The sequence below is a fragment of the Leucopleurus acutus genome, assembly GCF_964270905.1.
Source record: "Leucopleurus acutus genome assembly, chromosome: 11".
Lineage (NCBI taxonomy): Eukaryota > Metazoa > Chordata > Mammalia > Artiodactyla > Delphinidae > Leucopleurus > Leucopleurus acutus.
In genome coordinates, this window is record NC_139152.1 from 45,745,890 (window position 1) to 45,760,189 (window position 14,300).

General features: G+C 46.3%; 2 protein-coding genes across 3 annotated transcripts; both read right to left on the reverse strand.

Moving 5' to 3' along the window:
• Positions 1-2,009: 2,009 nt before the first annotated feature.
• Positions 2,010-13,709, reverse strand: LOC309969110 (nascent polypeptide-associated complex subunit alpha). Of its 2 annotated transcripts, XM_082850685.1 has the most exons (8): positions 13,631-13,709; positions 12,682-12,753; positions 4,204-4,289; positions 3,568-3,645; positions 3,140-3,286; positions 2,659-2,787; positions 2,324-2,446; positions 2,010-2,131 (listed from the first exon to the last, which is right to left on the reverse strand). In XM_082850685.1, the coding sequence occupies exons 2-8, from the start codon at positions 12,749-12,751 to the stop codon at positions 2,117-2,119; spliced, it is 648 nt and encodes a 215-aa protein (XP_082706811.1). In that variant the 5' UTR covers positions 12,752-12,753; positions 13,631-13,709; the 3' UTR covers positions 2,010-2,116. The 2 variants fall into 2 exon arrangements, with proteins under 2 accessions (XP_082706811.1, XP_082706810.1); XM_082850684.1 differs by lacking the exon at positions 2,010-2,131 and having other exon boundaries at positions 2,282-2,446.
• Positions 5,412-11,624, reverse strand: LOC309968272 (nascent polypeptide-associated complex subunit alpha, muscle-specific form-like; the record flags this gene model as incomplete). Its single annotated transcript, XM_082849496.1, has 2 exons — positions 8,571-11,624; positions 5,412-5,699 (listed from the first exon to the last, which is right to left on the reverse strand). Exons 1-2 carry the CDS (start codon positions 10,089-10,091, stop codon positions 5,412-5,414), a joined length of 1,809 nt encoding a protein of 602 aa, XP_082705622.1. The 5' UTR covers positions 10,092-11,624.
• Positions 13,710-14,300: the final 591 nt, after the last annotated feature.

The window sequence follows — 14,300 nt, forward strand, 5'->3', positions numbered from 1 at the left end:
GTCTCCTACTGCTGACGGTCCTTCAGCTCTACCATCTCCCACCTCCTCTCCGTCCTCCAGTAACTCTTCTTGCCCGATCACTCGATGCCAGCCTCTGTATGCCAGCTGTTGTCCAAGGTAATGTACTGTAAGATTAAAAATGTTTGCTTTTTATGTATTGTGTGAAAAATATTATAAACCTGTTACAGTACAGTACTATACTACATAGCCGATTGTTAGTTGGGTACCTAGGCTAATTATTGGACTTACGAACAAACTGGACTTACGAATGTGCTCTCAGAACTCATTCATATGTAGGGGACTTGCTGTACACTGTTTTTTAGACATAATGGTATCACACACTAATAGACTACAATGTAGTGTATACATAACTTCTATATGCACTGGAAAACCAAAAAAAATTCATGACTCACTGTACTGTGATATTTGTTTATTGTGGTGGTCTGCAACCGAACCCACATCTCTGAGGTTTGCCAGTAATACATGGTAGAAGGGGTAGCAACAGCAAGGTCTTTGAGGTGGAAATAAAGAGCATTACAGTTACCAGTGGCAGTAATAGCCTTCAACAAGATACTTCTCTAAAAATGTAACCAAGAATTGGCAGTTTGTTAACTCTGTAGAGGGAAGGGTGAGGAAATGAGTTAATATCCCTAATTTCTTCCTGAAATGAGAATTACTAGGCTGACTCAGACTTGGCAGACTTTAGCCTCATGAGACTTTGTTCATTTAATGATCTAATTTGTTCTACTCCAGTGAAATGGAAGCAGATCATCATCCTCCCCCAGACACCCATCTGTGCTTCTCCAGAGTAGCCTACCACAGCGAAAGCGCTCTGGTCTTTGTGGAAGTCATTTAACCTCTTTGGTCCTCAGCTTTTAATCACAACTGGTAAAATAATGCCTACTTTCTCAGAGATTGAGAAAATAATAAAAAAAGATCTAAACTTTAGTTCCAAAAGCCTTCAGCAATGTTAGTCTAATTTATTCTTATCCTAATATTCATTCTAAGTGTCTTACCACTTATTCATTTTAGGATTCTTGACTCTACATTTACTTGTAGGCTTCCTATTTCCAAATTTTAAGCCCTCCACTTTCCCCCAAACCATTTCCTAACAACCTAAACGCAGAACTTTCATTCTTCTTAGGACTTCTATAGAGCTATCTATATTTATCACAAACTGGCTAATTATATGTACCAGTTTGCCTGGTACAGTTCTGGTTTTCATTTATTATCCTAGCATAACTATGGCTACCCTAATCATAATTTACTTTGTAGATTAATATATACCTGTACAGTGTATGTCTAAGAGCAGAGTGCTTGTACTGTATATCAATAGTCAAAATCTCTCCTTCGTGAGGTACCTTTTCATTTGCTACAAAGTACTGTCATTTCACCCCCACCCACTATGCATTCTCTCCAACTCTGTCCCAAGCTCTTACATGACAAGATGTAACCAACATGAAATGTTTGCCACAGAAGCCAGACGGGGCCCAATATGTATTCAGAAAGATCGCAGGTCAGAGAAGGGGATAATTATTAAATAAAGAAGAATCAGGGACTTCCCTGGTGGCGCAGTGGTTAAGAATCCGCCTGCCAACGCAGGGGACACAGGTTTGAGCCCTGGTCTGGGAAGATCCCACATGCCGCGAAGCAACTAAGCCCGCGTGCCTCCATGCTCTGCAACGAGAAGCCACTGCAATGAGAAGCCTGCGCACCGCAACGAAGACCCAACGCAGCCAAAAATAAATAATAAAAAGTAAATAAATTTATTTAAAAAAATGAATAAGAATAATCAGGATTTGCTACTAGTTAACATCTGGGAAAGAAATGAGAAACTTTCACTTGTCTCTGAGAACAAGAAGTTCCTAATAGATAGCCTGAACAGTTATCATTTCACAAGAGGTGAAAAGGCTGAGGTTTTAAGAGGGGAACCTGAAGTACTAAACCTTTTCATTTCTAGAGCTTTCATGTTTTTTGGGGGGGAAGAGATCAAGCACCAACTGAGTTCATCCAACAAGAAGCCATAACTTTATTAATGATAGAAACAGTACAAATTTCAAACCCAGCTGCAGTTACTCTTTTGAAACACCAAAAAAAGGTCCTCTTTTCAAGATGGTTACATTGTTAATTCCTGTAAGAGAAAAGAGATCATCAGAGGTGGTTACAGGCAAATTGAGAGAATTCAGGTCACTAAAACCTGAGGCAACTCAGAAAAGGCTTTGGAAAGAGGCTTCCTAATTGGCTGATATTAAGCACAGAAAATAAAGTCACCCACGATTGGTTAGGTCAGAGGGAGTCAAGGAATAAAGGCTTGGACACTTACCATAATAGCATTTACAATATCATTACTGTTGTTCTTCAGGGCTCGGACTGCCTTTGCTCTCGACACATTTGCTTGTGACATGACCAATTCTATGTCCTTAACTTCCACACCTGTTTCATCAACCTAAAAGAGAGAGAAAAAACACTTAATAAACTGAAGGCAAGAACAACTTCAGTAGTTCTGTCAGGCATCTCCTGAATCTAGCTCTTAATATAACTCAAAAGCTACTTAACTCAATGGAGTTCAAGAGCCTAAAATAATATAGAATCCACCCATCAATACAAACATAATATTATCTTGTGAGGATTAAAAGCACAAAAGATTTCCTTATATACCTCTTCCTCTTCACTCTCCTCTTGTACAGTTGGAGTCTGTGTGTTTTCTTGAATGTTTGAGACAGCTTCACCCTGAACTTTGAATTTCTCAGCAGCTGCTAACTGTGCTTGCTGAGATAAATCCTCGATCTATAAGGCAGAAAATAGAGAGATTCATGTGAGTAGATTGATCAGCAGCAAACCAAAGAAATCATTTATATCTTTTCCAAACTCCCGCTCTTAAACCCACTTCACATTAACTTACTACGTATCTTTAAATCACGTGGCCTCACTTGGATTATATATTACTGCAAAGAAATAACTTAGGTCTAAAGCAGTGGTTCTCCACTGGGGGGGTTGGTGATTTTGTTCCCCATCACACTGCAAGTGATGTTGCTAAACAGACAGCCCTTCCACAACAAAGAATTATTTGACCCAAAATGTCAATAGCGCTGAGGTTGAGAAACCCCGGTCTAGAGCAACTCCCAAGAACTTTCCTTACCTTGGCTTCCCCAAAAACTATGTAGGTATCTGAAGCTGGGCTCTTGTATACATCTGGTTTTGTGATGACAAAAAGGATATTCTTAGATTTCCGGATAGTGACTCTAGTAACCCCTGTAACCTGTCGAAGACCCAGTTTGGACATAGCCTAAAGAATAAAAAAGAGCATCAGGTTTTCAACTTCTTTAGAAGCAGCTTCAGGAAGTAAGGAACATAATAAAACTACATTCTAAGCAAAGACTTTCTGTGGGCTAAGAAAAGGAAAAATACGGAATTGATTTCCAGGCCTCCTGGGCTTTCTGCCATAGTTAACTTCTGTTAGTTTAACTAAACGTGTTTATACCACTACCAAGAGTTCCACCACAGTTTCCCCTCTCGAAAGGTGCTTCATCAGCACCTTTAATCCTTCTTTATAACTTAAACTCTTACCTTCCGTGCCTTCTTTTCACTCCGGCTCTGTTTTGCTTTACTGACTGGTTCTTCATCGATTTCAGCTGCCGCTGCCAGCTAAGAAGATCAAACAGCTATGAGTAAACTGGAATGTAAGACCTGGATACCACAATCCCTATGTGGTTTTCCCTTTATGAAGGTTCACAGCTCCAAATACATAAGTCAGCTTCTCTGATCAACACTGATCCTCCAATGCTTCCTTGACCTCCTTAACTTACTAGTACTTACACTAGTAAGTTAAGAGAATACCCACCTGGTGCAGTGGTTAAGAATCCGCCTGCCAATGCAGGGGACACAGGTTTGAGCCCTGGTCCTGCACAATCCCACATGCCGCGGAGCAACTAAGCCCGTGCGCCACAACTACTGAGCCTGTGCTCTAGAGCCTATGAGCCACAACTACTGAGCCCATGTGCCACAACTACTGAAGCCCATGTGCCTAGAGCCCGCGCTCCACAACAGAAGCCACCGCACTGAGGAGCCCACGCACCTCAACAAAGAGTAAACCTCGCCCGCTGCAACTAGAGAAAGCCCACATGCAACAATGAAGACCCAATTCAGCCAAAAATAAATAAGTAAATTTATTTAAAAAAAAAAAAAAAAAAAGAGAATACCTACCTGGGCTTGTTGTGTGGTTGCCTGTGTAGAATCCTGTTCCTCAAGCTCTGGTACTGATTCATCACTATCAGATTCTGTTCCAGACCCTAAGAAGACAAGTAACTTTTACTATTTTATAGTAAAGATTACAAGGAAGAGGCACCTCACCATGGCCTCCCCAGACTAGAGGTCACTGGCTTATGCTAGACCTCGCAAAATTAAGTGTAAACCAACTGACTTGTATGAAGCCAGCTCGTACTGATACGACAGCCCCCAACTCAGTCACAAACTAGTGTGTACACATCTATTAAAGACCCAGCCCCAGAAACGAGAGATAATTACTAGAGACAGCCGAGCAGTTTATGTAACTGCTTCCTTTCCCTCAAGGTCTTCACTTATGGCACAGGTAAACACCAATGACTTATGTAACGCCAAATTCTACCCAAGAGCCCAATCGTCTTAGAAAGGTTCTGGTAAACAAGGTGCCTCCAGATATACTTAAGTGAAAAAAAAGTAAGATCACATTGTGGAGGCAGACTGGGGGTGGGGTGGGGGACGATTTCCCCTCATCCTTTAAACTGGGTTGGGGGAGGCCAAAAGCAGTTGTGTACACACATTTAGCCTTATTTTCAAACCACTCACCCTAGCAGTTTGATCTAATCAACACAGCTTGAAGATTCTCAAAAATGCTGATCTACAGTTCTGTAGCCACCTCTACTAGATACTCTCTTGTGACCTCTTCCATTTCTTCCAAAAATAATTCACATATTTAAGTTTCCCTCAATTCAAAGGCCAAGCATCAATAGACTACTAAGGGAAAAAGCATACACCTGCACCATTCCCAGGCTAGGAAAAATAGGTCTTTTAAGAAAAGGGAGTCCCTGGGCACTGGTTATTACTAAGTCTAAGATGTGAAAAGAAATTCAAGTAGTTCTAGATTTCCCAATATTTTAGCAAATCCCAGGCCCAGGGACAAAGTTAGTGATATAGTAGAGTTTAGAGCAAATTAAAGGTCTAGAAGGTCTTGGTTTTCAATGTCAGATCAGTTAGGTAAAAAAGATGACAGATCCAGAGTTAGTCTGAACCACATTACACAGGATGGTACACAACAGACCATCTGAGGTGAAAACCAAGATTCTGTTTCATATTCCTAGAGCTTTAGCATTTAAACTTATCGTTCTACGTCCAAACACAAGCAGATATACTGGAGAAAGCGGCGCATCCTACGGTTAGTATCGGTGGGTAGCCCCCAGAGGGTTGTGGGCAACACACCATGCACACGGCAAACCAAGGCAAATACCCTTATTATTCTTCAGAACAGGCTGCTTGGCAGAGGGGGTTGGGGCAGGGATCCCAGCAGGTTTGGGGGTGGGCATGTTGACGAGGACCGGCTGGAAAGGCACTCCCCCCGAGATTGGCTCCGGGGGAATCAGAGGCGGCAGCTCATCCTCATCAGCAGGGGCTGAGGGCTTACGGGGTGATTCCAGCACCAGCCCAGGTGAGGACGGCAGAGATTGCTGTTTAGGGAGCAGAGGGGGAACTGGGGAGGGAGCAAGAGGCAGAGAGACTGATGGGGTAGGTGCTGGAGAGACAGATGCAGATCCAGCTTTAGGAAGGACCTTCTCTGGGGCAGCTGCTGCTGAAGGGGTAGACGTCTCAGACTCAGGAGGAGTCAAGGGGCCCTTTGGGGAATGGAAAGAGTCTTTGCCCTTTAAGAGAGAAGTAGGGAGGGCTTTTGGAGCCTTTGGAGAAGAACCTTTCTGAGTGCAGACTGTCAGTAGAGGAGCTGGAGCCACTGCAGGAAGGGATCCTTTAGTACCATTCTGAGCTGAGGGATCTGGGCACACAGGAGGTGAAACAGAACTCTTCTTCTGAGTGGGAGCTGTGACGACTGGTGCACTTTCTAGAGCTGGAGCATCAAGCACTGCTTTGAGAGCTGTGGGGCCTTTCTTTATTGGGGGCCCTTTAGATGCCTGAGGTGCAGTGGACCCCAAGGGACATGTGACTGAAACTGGGGAAGCACAGGGCTCTTTGGGGGAGGGAGGAATCACAGCTGGGGGAGTGGGAGCCCCTTTGGAGGATGAGGTTGCTGGCCCCCCTTTTGGGGCTAGAGACTTTTGGGGGGAGGAAGGAGTTACAGCTGAGGGAGTAGGGACCTCTTTGAGAGCTGGAGTTGCTGAGGCTCTTTTTGGGGAGGGAGGAGTCACAGATGGCGGAGTAGGGTCTCCTCTGAGAGGTGGGGCAGCTGGGGCTCTTCTGGGAGATGGAGTTGCTGGGCCCCCTTTGGGGGAGGAAGGAGCCATGGCTGGGGAAGTGGGGACTTCTTTGGGGTCTGGGGTTGCTGGAGACTCTTTGGGGACCAGAGTTGCTGAGGCTTTTTTGGGGGAGGGAGGAGCCACAGATGGGGGAGTAGGGTCTCCTTTGAGAGGTGAAGTAGCTGGGGCTCTTTTGGGAGATGGAGTTGCTGGGCCCCCTTTGGGGGAGGGAGGAGCCACAGCTGAGGGAGTGGGGATTCCTTTGAGTGATGGAGTTGCTGGGGCCTTTTTTGGAGAGGGAGGAGCCACAGCTGAGGGAGTGGAGGCTCCTTTGAGTGGAGTTGCTGGGGCCTCTTTGGGGGTGTGAGGAACCATAACTGGGGGAGTGGAATCTCTTTTGGGAGGTGGGGCAGCTGAGGCTCTTTTGTGAGACGGAGTTGCTGGGCCTCCTTTGGGGGAGGGAGGAGCCACAGCTGGGGGAGTGGAATCCTCTCTGGGAGGTGGGATAGCTGGAGCTCTTATGGGGGCTGGAGTCCCTTTGAGGGAGGAAGGAGTCAGAGCTGAGGGAACAGGAGCCTCTTTGGGAGATGGAGTTGCTGGGCCTCCTTTGGGGGAGGGAGGAGCCACAGCTGGGGGAGTGGAGCCCCCCTTTGGAGGTGGGGTAGCTGGGGCTCTTTTGAGAGATGTGGTTGCTGGGCCCCCTTTGGGAGAGGGAGGAGCCGCAGCTGATGGAGTGAGGGGCTCTCTGGGAGATGGGGTTGCTGGGCCCCCTTTGGGGGAAGTAAGGGCTCCTTTGGGAGGTGGGGTAGTTGGGGCTCCTTTGGGGGAGGAAGGAGTCACAGCTGGAGGAGTGGGGGTCTCTTTAGGTAATGAGGTTGCTGGTCCCCCTTTGGGGGAAGGAGGAGCCACAACTGAGGGACTGGGGGCCTCTTTGGGAGATGGGGTAGCTGGGGACTCTCTGGGAGACAGAGTTGCTGGGGCTCCTTTGGGGGAGGAAGGAGTCACAGCTGGAGGAGTTAGGGTTTCTTTAGGGGATGGGGTTGCTGGCCCCGCTTTGGGGGAAGGAGAAGACATAGGTAGGGGAATGGGAGCCTCTTTGGGGGATGGGGGAGTAGGGGAATGCTTCTTGGCTAGTGATCCTTTACGGACATGAAAAGAAAGATTGGCCTCTGGAAGAGAGGAAGGTTCAACTGGAGAAACAGTGAATGACAGATTTCCAGCAGGAGTATCAGGGATAGCTGGTACACTTTTAGAAACAGAAGGAGCAAGACTTAAGGTAGTAGTAGCTGAACCCTTCTTGGTTGGAGTTCTTTTGGTTTGAGGAGACACACTAGTCCCTAAAGGAGATGGGGAGTCAGTTAGGTAAGTTCCTTTGGAAGATGCAGTAACAGAAGCACCAGAATCCTCAGTTGGGTACCCTTCAGGAGAGGAAGCCACAGGTGCCAATGCTGAAGTTTGAGAAATACCATGAACTTTCTTTGCACCTTGAGGAGTACCAGCTGGAGGAAGAGGGGGAAAAGACTCAGACTTGGGAATTTCAGGGACCTGTGCCACAGCAGCTGGAGAAGCAGAAACATTCTGGGGAGATAAAGTCACAGCTGGAGCCAGAGGGCAACTTTCAGAGGTTGGAGGGACCAAAGGTAAAGTAGTAAGAGTGGAAGTACTCTTCATGGCAGGGTGGCTTTTAGAATCTAAAGAGACAGCTCCTTCTAGAAAAGGACTGGCTACAGGTATAGGAGTGGAGGTACCTTTGGCAGTTGTAGGAGCCATCCCATCAATGGCAGTGCTTTCCAAAGGAAATGTAGTTACAATTGGGGTAGTGAGAGAACTTTTGAGAAGCAGACTAGTTGGATCTGGGCTTGCATAAGAATCTGTCTTGATTATAGAGGTTGGGGAGTTGACCCCCAGAGAAGAGGTAGTAGTACTGGCTGGCTTAACTAGAGGGAGAGGCTCTAGGAAGCTTTTCTTTGCTAAGGTGGCTTCAGGAGAAAGAGCTATCTCCAGAGAAGATGATGTACTTTGGAGAGAAGGGAGATTTTTAGGGGCTGCCAGGGCTGGTGAAACAGGGAGACTTTTGGGGTTCTCGGGGGCTGGCAGAGGTTGAGAGACAGGTATCCCCAGAGTGGTGGTTACTTGAGGAGTAGGAAGCTCTTTGGGAGCCACAGGCGCCATAACCAAGGCAGTTTGGGAAACTGAGTCCTTACTGCTCATGGGACCTGATGAAACTGGAAGAGAGACACAAGTAGCTGCCTCAAAGGTAATAGATGCTGCAGAAACTGTAGAGGAGTTAGCCATCCCAAGTGGGGTGGTTCCAACAGAAGAAACAGGAGCTTCTTTCAAGCCTGGCCTCCCTGGAGAAGAACCAAGAATCTGGGCCACCAAAGGTTGATGAGCAGCACTAGGAGAGTCTTTGAGAATCAGAGAGGCTGTAGGAGATATCAGAGAAGAGGTAGCTACATTGGAAGAGGCTATGTCAGTGATAGTAGAGAGGCCTTTGTCAGCAGACAGAGCCAGAGGGGAAGTTGGAGCTCCCCCTGGAAAAGCAGCCTCAGCAGTAAGAACCACCTCATTTTTGGAAAGAAGGGGAGGAATTAGAGATCTCTGAGAAGGGTAAGAGGTACCCGTGGAAGAATGATCTACAGAAACAGTATCCTCTATGGGATCTGACAGAATATTAGAACCTGAAGGTTGAACAGGAGAACCAAGAGAAGTGAGGAAAACTGGGGGGGCATGAGGGGCCACAGGAATAGACTGAGTTGAAAGAGATAAAGCAGCAGGTGGACTAAGGGGTCCCTTTAGGCTGAGGCTTGCAGGGTTTTGTGGAGAAGTCAGAGCTGAGGAAATAGGGATGCCTTTGACCTGAGGGGAAGGAATGGCTAAGGGAGTGGCAGGTGGCGTCTGAGGACATGAGGCTAGTCCAGACTGAAGAGAAACCAAAGGAGTTACAAGATGGGAAGAAACAGCACTGACTATACCTGGAGGGCTGGGGGTACCTTTTGGATTAGGGACTACTTGAGAGGGAGCTTGAAGAGGAGAGGGCTTTGGTTCTGAGGAAGCAACTGGAGCTGATAGAGACGTCACTGACCCTGACTCAATCACAGCAACCGAAGGAGGTGAACTAGGAGGGTTAGGTGGATAGCCAGAGCTCTTCTGAACTGAGTGGGGAGCCAAGGCCACCAGAGCCAAGGGAGCTGAAGAGGAATGAACACCTTTCAGAGTTGGAGTTATTATGGGAGAGGCCAGAGCTAAGGCAGCTGGGGAGATGGGAGGCCCTATTAGGTTTGGTAGGAAAGCTGGGGTGCCAGCGGGGGGAGGGGCAGCTCCCAAAGGCAGGGCTGTCCCAGTGGATGACTCAGGAAAAGGAGCTTCAAAAGGGGTTGAGGCAATAGTAGAGGGAGAAAGGAATGAGGAAGGCTGGTTAGGGGTTGCCAGAGGGCATTGCTGGGAGGCCAGGGAACAAGGAGGAGTAGGGGTAGGGGTAGGTTTAGGCTGCCCTAAAGCAGCAGTGACACTCAAGGCTGAAGACACAGGAAGCAAAGCTGGAGGAGAAAAGCAAACAAAACAAAACAAAACAAAAAAAACAAAAAGAGGATAAAGGAGGAAAGGGAAGGAAAAAAACAAAGGTGAGTTATACAGCCCAACTTGGTACAACATGCCTCACAGAAAACATTGGAATTTTAAATCTGAGAATGAAAGTCACCATACAGGATTAGACAAAGGTGACAAGCAACAGCAATCTTCCCCAAACATACTTCAGTGGTCAAGTAAGAATACATCCCTCTCCTCATCTCCCACATTTCCCAAGTTCTACTAAAGTAAGTGAAATATTTTAGGGTGAAAAACAGTCTAAGAGCAGCCTATTAGTCTCTAAATGGGGAGCACAGGCCCAGGAGTAAGTTGGGAACAGCATGCTTTCTACCCTTTCCCAGTTGTGCTCTTCCCTTCCCCCCTCAAACAAACCCTAAGTCTTTCTCACAGGCCACAGAATCACCACTAGAACAGTTCTACCCTGTCTACCCAAGGAGCATGAACTAACTGAAACAAATACTGAAAACTGGAACAAGGAAGACAGTCAGTGGCAATAATGATGGGGAATCAGAGCTGAATGATAAAAAACAGGCCTTTTAATGCTCAGGCTTCCACTAAGTCAGGAAAAATCTGACCCTTAATACTGTGTATTAAATACTACTTCACTTAGCCTCCCTATACTTCATTTTCCTTACCCAAGTCAAACAAAAAACCAACCACAAATGGGTGGACTCTACAGTCTCTAAGTAATTTTAAGTCTCCAAACATCAATCTAATATGAATTAGACCACGAGAGACAGCTTAGTCACAAGGGTAGGAACTGTATTATGAAACTGTAACTCAACTTGATAAACCAGACTGTGGTTCTATTTTGAAAGTAGGGAACTGGAGTGGAGAAAATACATTGGATCCCCACCCCTTAATCCGGATGAGTATGCCATTCTGCCAAAATAGGCACTATCTGCACTAGAGTAAACCTAAGCAAAAGGTTTTCGAAATGATGAAAAAATACCATGCTTACTAATCAGGAGGTAACACAGGATTAGACCAACAAATGCTCAACACCTAGAAGGGAGTATTATTTAAAAAAAAAAAAAAAAAAGCTTATAGCATCCAAATTCACTCAACCAAAAGTACCCCAACTACAGAAAAGACAGGTGGCTCAAGCAGTTTTTCCTCAAGAGCTGGTAGGTGAAAATCTTATGATTACAGTGCAAATGTTCTCAAACATATTAATCAGAATTTGAAACTTAGAATGTTTTCATCTCACTGGACCTCAAGATGGGATTAAGGCCCAAATTACTTGCTTTAGACACCATAACGAATCCCGAGTCAGTTTCCTCATTCATTCTAATAATTATTTAATTATAGTTATGTATTAAAAATACTCCAAGTGTTCATCACGGGTGCTTACTTAATATTATCATCTAACCTACTGTGCAATCTCAAAATATTCCGGAATAAGTTTAACAGCACTAAGGATTGCTTCAGAAGCAAATAGCATTAATTTTGAAGCTTGATCCAGATTATTCTAAATTCATCTGAATTTCAGTCTCCACATTTGTAAAATCAAGTTGAGATTCTCTAAAGTTTTGTTAGCACTGAAACTGCAGAATCTTTTAGAGACCATTCCTTTATTTTTACCTTCCTTAAGTCCCTTGCAGTTCAAGGATTTCATATAGTTTACTTCCCAGCTCAGAGGCCCCCTCCTTTTTCTTTGCTAGCAGCTGTATTAATCCCTTCAGCTGCTAAAATCAGACAGGTGGGGAGGGAGAACCTTAATGCTTTCAACTATAAACAACTCTATTTTAATTCCAGAAGGAGACAAAAATTGCCGTTAAGTCACAGGTGGAGTTTAAAAGAAAATAATGAATTTACCATAAAGGGGGAATAAAAAAGGTGAGGATGGAGGTCACAGCCTGAAAATTCCCTTCATTTAGCTCTGCACAACTAATCAGCAAGAAGACTACCATAAAAAATTTTTTTCCCTACCTCTTCTCAAGTTTTATAGAAATGTATTTTAATCAGAATTCAAAACCTGCCTTACACTATGTTCTACATTCATTAATTCCAAAGCCGAAGAGCAGTCAAAGGAAGGCTCTATTTCAATTCTGGGTTCCAGATAAGCTGTTGATGCAGGCACTGTTCCAGCACGCTAGAAACGTCTCAGCACCAATCCATAAAACAAGTTAACCAATCTAGGAGGGCCTGGGGCCCAGTAGGACACATTTACCATCAGCAAACATCTTATCCAGGCATGTGATGATGGCACAATGCCAAGCACTGCCATCTAAAACCTTGCAACCTGCTGGCTGGAACTTCACAAAAGCTCAGGTCTCCTGGACCTGCCAGTGTGTCACCTAGTTCCAACAGGTAAGAATCAGAGTCCCTTTCCTGCTCAGTTTTCCTATGTGAGGGGAGGCTTCCACAACAGAGCTACCTTTGAGGCAGCTCTCATAACCTACAAAGCAAGCCATGGAGCTTTTAATGTTCCCGAATCTTAAATATACGGTTTTTATTCCACTCTCTAAGCAAGTCCTTTCAGGAAAGCTACTATTGTGGACTCTACTCCCTGGTAAAGCTACAGCCCTATCTTCTTTAATGAGAGTCAACACTGAAATACACAAGTATATTCTATTTGTCACTTAACCCACCAAATAGTTTTAGGGTCGATCTTACTATCTTAATCAAGGGCAAGGGGTCTAGGGGAACCTACCTGTCTCAGCCTGGGGCTGTGGCAACTCCTGCTCTGTAGCAGGGACGGTTTCTGTGGCTTCACCGGGCATTTCTGAAGGGAATAAAAAGGAGGCCTGAAATGACTCGGATCCGTTCTGCTGCCCAACCCACAGTCAAGCTTCAAACTGCGGAGGGCTGTTAGAAAACCATAAGCGTGGGACAACCCTCCCCAAAGCAGCTGGAATAGGTGAAAACCACGACGTAACCCTCCCATTTTTGATCAGCAGAACCACCACCTTTTACCGCTCCTCTACACTCTGCAGAGAGCGGATTTCCCAGTGCCCAGGGATTCGTTTTATTCCACACTCCAAATCCCACACAGAAGCAATTACCACTGCGTTCTCCACCCGAGGGAGAGGCTCGCGGTCTGGCTCCTGAGCACGGGATGGGAGACTTCAGACGCTACCTTGAACAGTCGTCTCCCCTCGCCGCCCCGCCCCCCCGCCCCGCTTCCTGGGCTAGGACCTCAAGGACTGCCGTTTGCCGACTTTCGGGACCCAGGAGGAGAAACAGGGTGTCCTAGGTCCCAACACTCGCTTGTCACAATAAGAAGAGTGTGTGTGTGTGAGCGCGCGCGCGAGTGCGGAGGGGCTGTTCCAAGGCTGTGACCCCTTAACCTCCTCTAGGTTCTCGTGAAGCGGTTCCCAACACCAGACGCAACCCACTTCCATCCCCGACGCCGCAACAGCTCCTATCTCCCCAGCCCTGGACTCGCGGCCTACGGCCTTTCTGCCCTGCTTTTGCCAGGACACCAACAGCAGACCCCATTTTGTCCGGAGGCCCCAAGGCCACACTGCCCAGGGCTAAGCAGGAACCCGGTGGCCCCATAAAACCTCCAATTCTCCTTAGTTCCCAGTCCTCGGGGCGGCTCAGCCCGCAAGAAAGACGGATGGCTACGGATAAAAAGTCGTGACGAAGACAGCACTTACTGTGCGGGGAACGCGGAACCAAGATGGCGGCAGAAAGAGAGCTGGCGAGAGCGTGACCCACGCCTGTTGCAGAACGAAGCCTGGCGGAGGGGGCGGGACCAGGATCCGATTCCGGGTCAGGAGCTGCCGGCAGTCACTTCCTTTAACCAGTGAGCCGTTGGGGTATTTCCAGTCTGGGGTGGTGACGAGGTCTAAATAAGGGTATGAATTTAGAACAGGACTCGCTGGCCTGGCAGGAACTCTCTTCTCTGAGCCATGCAGTCCTAAGATAGCCGACCCCTTCCCGTCCCCCAAGTCGAGGCATTTTTGATACGCGAAGGGCAATTGTAGGAGAAGCAAACTCTGCTCCCCCGTCGGTAAAGTAGCCACAGCAGTATTACTGCTACTTTCTGACTTCCTTTTCTCAATTCAGGAAAATATGGTGTTAAGTAATGCTGAATGCCACAGAGATTGTATTCACACCATTGGAAGATAGCTGTGACCTAGGTTAATCCTCAATTTTATTTTTGGAATACATAATTTAGACTGAGATTATTATAAAGGTGTAAATTCCCCTATTCAGAAAAAAGAACATAGGCGCATATACAATTCTTTTTGCTTGTTTTGGACATTATATCCTGAAACTCATCCGTTCTAGAGGCCCAGGATCCCACGCTTTATACAGTAGGAT

Excerpts from the sequence above, each read along its gene's own strand:
- LOC309969110 (XM_082850684.1), bottom strand. The coding sequence starts at position 12,751 with ATGCCCGGTGAAGCCACAGAAACCGTCCCTGCTACAGAGCAGGAGTTG. Across the intron at positions 3,287-3,567 it reads GTGAAAAGAAGGCACGGAAG|GCTATGTCCAAACTGGGTCT; the intron begins GTAAGAGTTTAA and ends TTTATTCTTTAG. Across the intron at positions 2,447-2,658 it reads AGGAGAGTGAAGAGGAAGAG|GTTGATGAAACAGGTGTGGA; the intron begins GTATATAAGGAA and ends TCTCTCTTTTAG.